Source organism: Etheostoma spectabile, chromosome 20 (assembly GCF_008692095.1).
Source record: "Etheostoma spectabile isolate EspeVRDwgs_2016 chromosome 20, UIUC_Espe_1.0, whole genome shotgun sequence".
Lineage (NCBI taxonomy): Eukaryota > Metazoa > Chordata > Actinopteri > Perciformes > Percidae > Etheostoma > Etheostoma spectabile.
Window position 1 is genome coordinate 10,446,667 of NC_045752.1, and position 8,394 is coordinate 10,455,060.

General features: G+C 40.7%; 1 protein-coding gene and 1 long non-coding RNA gene across 2 annotated transcripts in view; one reads left to right on the forward strand and one right to left on the reverse strand.

Annotated features, from left to right (window-relative positions):
• Positions 1-1,727: 1,727 nt before the first annotated feature.
• Positions 1,728-6,817, reverse strand: otx2b (orthodenticle homeobox 2b). The gene is made up of 4 exons (XM_032500926.1): positions 6,567-6,817; positions 4,584-4,792; positions 3,903-4,054; positions 1,728-3,289 (listed from the first exon to the last, which is right to left on the reverse strand). The coding sequence occupies exons 2-4, from the start codon at positions 4,678-4,680 to the stop codon at positions 2,666-2,668; spliced, it is 873 nt and encodes a 290-aa protein (XP_032356817.1). The 5' UTR covers positions 4,681-4,792; positions 6,567-6,817; the 3' UTR covers positions 1,728-2,665.
• A 207-nt stretch (positions 6,818-7,024) lies between these two features.
• The window catches only part of LOC116670413 (uncharacterized), a 4,474-nt gene continuing 3,104 nt past the window's right edge, over positions 7,025-8,394 (forward strand). Inside the window, exon 1 of the long non-coding RNA XR_004327016.1 lies at positions 7,025-7,999. This is a non-coding gene — a long non-coding RNA (uncharacterized LOC116670413). The remainder of the gene's footprint in view (positions 8,000-8,394) is intronic.

Below are 8,394 nucleotides of genomic sequence, written 5' to 3' on the forward strand. Positions count from 1 at the left end.
ACACACACACACACACACACACACACAAACCTATTTTTCCGTCCATGCAGGAGTGGAATCGAAGTCACTCTTCTCTTTAACGCTTCGATTATTTCAGGCAACGCTTTTAATTAGTGTGCACTTTTAGCGGTGACTCCAATGAAAGAAAGATTATTGGCAATGTCAAGGATGCTAATTGAATGTTGGACTTCTAACAATTAGCCCACTGCAGAGCCATGTCGACTCATTAGAGATCCCATAGCCGCTCTGACTTGATTTTCCCCTGTCGTCCAGAAGCTGTCAGCAACGTTGGAATCGAGAGTTGGAGCCGAAAAAGTCGATACAAACAAACCGTCTTTAAAAAAATAATAATAACAGCCTTAACCTTCTGACTCCTCCGATGATTTATTTGAAGAAGCTTCTTTGCACTGGAGTTAAAAAATAACTTATTTATCGTGACGAGTAATGTGCAAAGAAACTCATTCACCTCATGCAGCATTTCGGGCAGAACGTTATAATGCCCTATAAAGTATTTTAAAGTCATATACACACTTGATAGCCCAAATAAGAACTTTACATGAATATTATTGTGAGTCTTCCTTGAGTTCAGGTTCAAAAATACAACACACACTCTATTGCTTTAAGCTGTGACTGTAGGTTTTAGTGCCGAGTTTCTGCAGGTTTATTCCTTAGATTACTTTTTTTGGTCACGACCCAGCTTCCTGTTTACAGAAATGATCACACACTGCCAACTGCCAAATAAATCATCAGCAAAACGAATATCTGCAGTGATATTCAGTTAGTTCTTGTACTTTGTTATTCCGCTGTGTTTCTCCTTCCGATGCGTTTTAGGCCTACACAATATGTAATTAAAGCAAATGCATCGCGGCTTCTTGAGATATTGAAATATCCACGTGTGTACGTTTTTCCTTGTTAGATCAAATATTAAGGTTCCATATTAGATCTCACATTTGGGGATCAGTCGTGTAAACCCATGCTGAGGGCTTTGAAGGGGACCAGTGCTGCCCCTGCGCCCCAGAGAAACCCCCGCCGGTAAAATATTGGGATTAGCATCTCTTGGAGGCCGGGATTAAACACTGCTTTCTCAAACCACACACTCTCTTTGTTAAGACTATCTGAATTGAACTGCCGGAAACTAAGATATGGGAAAATACGCCACCCGAGCAGGGGATAAACCATGACCCTATATTCATTTTTTTAGTTCAGCGTTTGACTAATTTGAATTTTTTTCGTTAACAGACCTTGCTCCCTAATCTCTCTCTCTATATATATACATACAATATAATAGACACTAGAAATGTGTTAATAGAGGCGTGTTGATAACATCACAGTAATGATGCATGAGGAAACCGAGTGGTCGCCATTCTGATGTAAGTGACCAGACATTATTGGTCTAATTAACGTCCGCAACCTTTTAAAAATAGGTTCAGGTATTCTCAATAAATCAGTGGATTTTTTTTCCCCCTTTTATTTCCCCCCAAATATTGACTGCTTTTTTAAGTTTGGCATTTTTAAGATATAAATTACAGTTGTTATTAGAAGTTCTATTATTACGTTTTTTTTTATTGTAGTGTGTTTAAGAATATTACTGTAATTTAAATAAACCATATAAAAATACCTACTATTAGTTTCGCTCCCAGTGAGTGTCTGTCACTTCGCTCGTTCTGTGTTTTCTCTCCTCGGCGTTCACGCAGACACCACACACATGCACGCACACACAGATTGTGTCTTGATGAAAGAGTAAGCTCACAGGACCTTTATTCATGTCTTTTCAGCGGTGAGGTCACACCATCTTTGGAGCCAGTAAAGGATCCACAATCACCGTGTGTTGAGATCAATGGGGGGGAGCAAGTGTGGAGCTCTCAGCAGCCGAGAGTCATTTCCAGTATGGCTAAGTCTTAATTATTACTACCATGTGCTTGGAAAGTCTTGTCTCTCTTTGTAATGCCGGCCATTCAACCATCTTTCGTTGTTCAAAAAAAGTTAGAAATCTATTAAAATCACAGCAGAGAGTCTGATGCGAGGGGGCTCACAAATTGCATACAATACAACAGATCACAGTTTCGAAGGCTAGCACAGATAAAAAAAAAAAAAAAACCAAACACATATGTACCATTTATATAAGACACACACTGATTGTCTCTTAGAAACTACATATTGATTCCTTATAAACACTTTTTTTCTTAAATAAAGTAGTGCATCCATGTCCACACACCATCCCCATGTCTCTGCCAGCAGGTCGGCAGAGTTGTGTAGGAAGCTTAAAGCAGGTCTGTCCAGCCCGAGCACTTCACCAGGAGAATTCACGTGAGTTCTGTTCTTGGATAAACATTAGTTCCGTGGCTGTTTTCTTTCAGAGTCCACTCTTTGTTGCCCTCAACAGGTGTTCTTTACGCATAGAGGCACTCACTGACATACATGGATGAGGGGCTACAACCTGTGAATGAACGGGGGAAGAACTGCCAGTGCTAAAATAAATTAAAACTTCTCCTTTAGGAGGACCAAAGACCATCATGCCAAAAAAAACCCGAGTCCCCTGAGAGCCCTGCCTCGCCGAGCCCGACTGACATTTTAACCAGTCCGATGTGTTTTATTGAGGGGTGGCAGCGCCGTGTCTGATGTGATCGTCACTGTTTGTGCACTTTTCGACAGCTGATTGCTCTGTTCACAGGACCTGGAATTTCCACGAGGAAGTTTGATCCTTGTAATCCAAGCAATCGGCATTGAAGTTCAGCTTCCACGACGCCGCTTGGTCCTTATAATCCAAGCAGTCCGCTGTGGAGTTGAAGCCCAGGCCGGACGTCGCGTAGCCCTGGGTGGAGAGGGACGCCGGGGACTGGTTCAGATGGCTTGTGACCGCGTTTGTGCTCATCGGACTGAGAGTTGAGCCAGGGCCTGATAACTGGTGGTGCATGGGAGTGAGGTAAGAGCCGCAGTCCATGCCGCCGAAGTAGGACGTCGAGCCGGCGTAGCTCTGGCTGTAGCCCGAGGCCTGGGTGTAAGTCATGGGATAAGACCTCTGCATGCAGGAGGAGGAGGTAGACAGGGGGTCTGAGAGCGGAGAGATGGACGCAGGGCTCCAGATGGACACCGGTGCGGTGGTGGTGGAGATGGCGGGGACTGTGGTGGTGCTGGTGGGGGGCGTGAACTGACCACTGGCCCCGCTCTCTGAGCTCACTTCTCTGGTTGGGGAACTTTTCTTTTTGGCAGGTCGCACCTTGTTCTGGCCTCCGTTCTGCTGCTGCTGCTGCTGCTGGCGACATTTTGCCCGCCGGTTCTTAAACCAGACCTGGAAGAGTCGCATAACGGTACATGTTATTGTCGAGATCCCTTAATTATAGTGTAAATATAACCTGAACGCATAGAGCACAACCTGTTCATTCATTTTTTCATCAATCAAGTGAAAAACGACGGATTCATTTGTTTTCTGTCTAAACCAATGTTTGTAGACTTTTTTCCTCAAACCACGTTTTTGGTAACAGTGGACTGATCGGCCTCATTTCATTGCTCAAAATCTCGAAAATTGAATCTACCGTTGAGTGGAATTATCTCACCCCACTGACAACAGTCTTTCACTTGATTTAAGGAAGACAAAATGCTAAGCCTTTGATACAGTGTCAGTCAGGGGCTATAGAATGCGAGTTTCTTACAGTGCAGATATAAAATAGATTATTTTTTCAGCAGTTTATTTGTTTTGTTTCACAAATCCTTGGCTACATAATTATTTTATTCAAATTGTTAGATCTGTACAATAGTTGTTTAATAATTCGAATGTTTTAAAAAATTGTGTTAGACCTATAGTGTCACTTTGCTTCCTTGTCTCACAGACAAGTTTTTTTATACCTAAAATACCTATCCAAATCGATCAATTTCCAACTATGCAGATTTTCTGGTTCACTCACCTGTACTCGGGACTCAGGTAGATTGATTTTCAGCGCCACCTCTTCGCGCATGAATATGTCCGGGTAGCGAGTTTTGGCGAACAATGCCTCCAAAACGTCGAGCTGCGCGCGCGTAAAAGTAGTCCTCTCTCGCCTCTGCTTCCGTGGCGTTGCTGCAAATAAAAGAACAACGTAAATCAAATCAAACATGTTAAATATGTATCAATTTGAAAAAACAACGTAAAAGCAAGTCAATTGATCAAAAGTAATCAAATGCAGATTTGTAACAGAATGTTTTTTGTTGTTTGCGTAATTACGTACGAGTCCTGTGAGACTTAGACGCCGGTGGCAAATTTAAGCACTCGACGTACTTAAGTCTAATGTGCCAAAACGTTATGCAGTTTGCGCAAAAATCAAAGCAATTTGCCGGAAAATAATTTGAAAGGCACGTCTAAAAATAAAATCACACGAGGAGACTGTTGCCTTCAAGTGGAGTGCTTTGGCGCAGGACGTTTTGTAAAATGACCTACTTATTCTACTGATTTTGTTTTAGCAATAAATATTATTAGTCTGTATCTCCCACAATTTAGAAGTCAATATTAGAAGTTTTGAAATAGATGCTGATCATTCCCACTCCATTAAGTGTGTAGCCCCAAGCCATAACTTTTTTTTTTTTTTAAGTACGTTAAAGTTTGAACCCACCTGGATAGCCCACTGATGGATGCAAAAGGTCCATTCCGGAAGTAGTTAAGCTGAGGCCATTGACTGTGTAAGGTGGTTGCTTTAAATACGACATCATGCTAATGTTTGTCTGAGGGCTGAAGTTGGAGAAAATTTTGAAAAATTGATGGAGCTCCCGATATGTACTTGGTGTCCTCTGTTCGCCGTGTGGTCCGTGTTACACCGGGCTCCTGTTCCAGAAACGACAAGAGAAAAAGACACCGATGAAGATGAAGAGATGTTTGATCTGTTTCCATGGCCCTCTCTCTAAAACGCAGGGCTCTCCTCGGTTGCACCAACCACATCTCCAGCTGTCCTCTCTACAACCCCCACCCCTCCCGCAAACAAAACGCAATACACAGGCACTAGAATCGCGACAAGTCACTTGAAACTTTAAATATTGACTTTGGTGTGTGAATTACAACAAAATAAATACAGGAATGTTTTTTCTGCCCTAGCTCTTAAAAAAACTGTTTGGCTTTCTATTTTACGTTAAGTTTTGTTTCTAAATGTAAACTGAAAATCAGTGGGATTTGAAAGATGAAACTGAATTGATGTTTTTTAATTTTTTTTTTTATAAAACACGGACAGTCAACATAAATAATCATAATCAATTTAAGACGACCAACCTTTTAAATAATCTTCTCAATCGTTAAGAAATCTTGAATAAAAATGGCGTCCAGTACACTTCTTTTAAAGATTGATAAATTTAGAGTGAAAACTAAAACTAAACTTAAAAAAAGATGATTTGGTGCAGAGAAGATCCAATTTATTCTAAAAAGAAACGTGCTTCCATATTGAAGAGTTGTTCAAACAGAAATAAATGTGCTCTGGGATGTTGATTGGTAAATGGGATTGCTGTCACTTCAACTTCAGGAATTAATTATGATAAATGTTGTTTCTGTTGATGAATTAACGAGATAATCCAAGTGGCATCTAAGCGGAGCTGCAGTTTGGTATCAACAGCCCAGTGCTCCAGGCGCCTTAAAATGCTGCTGCAAGTCTGCGGTGGTGAATTGTACTTATATTATTTTTTAGTATGACGTTAGTAATTATCAGCACTTTACAGAAAATAAAAAATGTCATTACGGAGGAGTATAAATCTTATAAATGTTTATTTAATCTAGCTTTAATTTTAGACGCATAAATGTAATCTTGTCACCAGACCCTCGAAAACACGATTGAAATATATGAAATGTGAGGTGTTGGTTTGTTGTCCTCTAAATAATCTGTCTCTGGAGGCAGAAGAGAGCCAGCAGAGAGAAAAGTCCCAGAAACATTATATTCATTATGAGGCCTAAATCTTCTTTCCTTTCAGTGCAGCTTCCAGTCTCAGGCCTTCACAATTATCCATTTTTTGTTGCATTATTCCCTGTGTAAATTCATGTCGAGGACAAAGTGGGCAGTAACTGACTTAGGGCTTCGTTTGAAGTTGAAACTTTACTCCACTGAATGTTTCATCTGTGTCCTCGGTAGCAGCACTGGCTTCAGTCAGCGAGAGTGGGACATTTGTAAAAAAAAAAAAACGAGCTCCATGAATTACACCGTTATTATAAAAGACAAATATAATATCTGGAAAGCTTTCATTTAGCCGTGAATTGTCTTTGTTTCCATAAGCAGACTATCATGAGGTAGCCTTCATCTGCAGCCTTTCACTGCCATTCCTCAGAGCTTCTTTGTGGGTTTTATTTTAAGACCAGTGCCACTGTTGAAACGTTGCATTCCGTTTTTTTGAAGAAACAAATATTTTGTAAGCTTTTTACAAATAGTTTTTATAACAGCTGGGATATCTTGTCGGTCTCTACTTTTTATTTCTTTGACTCTATCAAAATTCCTTATTTCCATGGGCTAATACTAATGATACTAATTATACAACAATACTAATAACGACAAGTTTAATAATAATAATAATAATAATAATAATTATCATTATAATAGGCTACTAGTAATTAAAGTCAAACTTACCCTGGTATCGATGACAGTAAAGTTCTTTGTCTACTTGGTTTCCTCCGAGAGAAATAATAAAGCTCAGTGCAGATGAACAGCGTCCTGGCGCATAGAAGAAAAAAAAACCCAAACCCAACCAAAATCAGAATGAGTCGTTTTCTTCTTCAGTGGCGAAACAACTGCGCGGATAAAAGTTAAACGTTGAGCGCGTGCATCAGGTTAAGAAGCGGTGCGACAGCAGCGGAGTGATGGAGGAGGCTGCATGTACGCCTTTAGCATTTGTTGGTGTGTTGTGAGTGAAGTGGTTCGAGTTGGATTTTGTACAAACTGCCAGCCAATGGGAGCCGCAGGACTGAGCTGAGGTCTGTCTCTGTCTAAGTCTCTTCCACCGGTGGGGAGGATGACGATTTTTTTTTTTTTCTCCCTTTTTTCTTCTTCTGGGAAACAAATGTCTCCAGCTACTTTTTGACGCACAGTCCTCAGCCAATGGCAGCAAGAGGGCAACTGACAACAACCCCATCCCACCGCAGAGAGGGTACATTGATAATAAATCAACGGTGTGCCGGCGGATGTCGAGAAGTGGAGTTTAAACCGAGAAAAAGTCAGTTTAGCCATCTTTTGATGACATTTTATAGTCGACATCGCTGTTACGCAGTGGATGCATTGAACTAAGGAAAGTCACAAGGAGACGTAGCGGGTGATATACGCGCAAATAAAGAGTTTTCTGAAAACATAATGTATGCACAGTATAATAGTGAATACCTAGTCCTATTTCTCATTTAAATATATAGGCCTATGTATATCTATATCTTAGTGCATTTTCACTGAGTGCGCATAAAAGTCATCCAATAATGTTATTTCTATTTTTCAGATTGACATTTTCAAAAGTTCCAGACAATCGAGGAAAATCCAAACATCCTAACATGAATCTGCGGACTTAATGAGGCACCGAACAAAACAAATTATAACGAACTGTTTATAATTCTGTATGCTGTTAAACACTGTGTCAAAATGAAACGTGTCAAAAAGACAGTGGGGAAAAATCGCCTGGACTGAAGCAGGGCTCTCCATGTGAAGGCTGCACTGTCCTCTCACATTCCAGCGCGTCGCTAACCAGGGGGATTTAGAGCGACTTATTTTCTTAAAACTGTCCTCCCATCCGCAGAGCCCGCCAGTCTGCTCACATCCGCCTGATACGGGGCCTGCACCAAAATTCACCCAGAATATTTACTGGGGAGTTCCCACCGAAAGACACCGAGCAGCCGAGGACTATTTAAAGGCACCGGAGCTGCAGTGTGCATACACCCAGAGATGAGGAGAAATTAAAGAAAAGGAGGAGTGGGGGTGGGGGTGGAGAGAGACAAATATAGGCCGGTACTGCTAATGAAGACTTTCACTTATTTCACCTGGCACGCGTTCTGCAAGAAGACGATGTGAAGATAAATATGAAGGTAGGCCTGTTTTATTTTAAGATTTGATTCATTTCATTTGGGAAGTTTTGTGTTGTGACACAGTAGCATGTAGTAGGCTAGTAATAATAACAACAACAATAATAATAATACAAATAATAACACAATTAATATATCGTTTAAAAAAAAATTGATATTATTATAGCCATTTAGTTCAGGATTTATATGATTTTTTTTATTCACTGGAGGACCTAACTGCAAGGGACAAATACGCTCCCTCTATGTCACTTGAATTTTGAACCTGCGTGCCCATTTCAAAATAATATGCCGAAGGTTTTTGTCACGGCTTGGTAAATGTATCATCTTAAGAGGCTTTGAAGAACACCTACACACACACACACACACACACACACACACACACACACACACACACACAC

Coding starts and splice junctions, on each gene's coding strand:
- otx2b (XM_032500926.1), bottom strand. CDS start 4,680: ATGATGTCGTATTTAAAGCAACCACCTTACACAGTCAATGGCCTCAGC. Junction 4,055..4,583: donor TCCATCAGTGGGCTATCCAG/GTGGGTTCAAAC, acceptor TTTTATTTGCAG/CAACGCCACGGAAGCAGAGG. Junction 3,290..3,902: donor TACCTGAGTCCCGAGTACAG/GTGAGTGAACCA, acceptor CGACTCTTCCAG/GTCTGGTTTAAGAACCGGCG.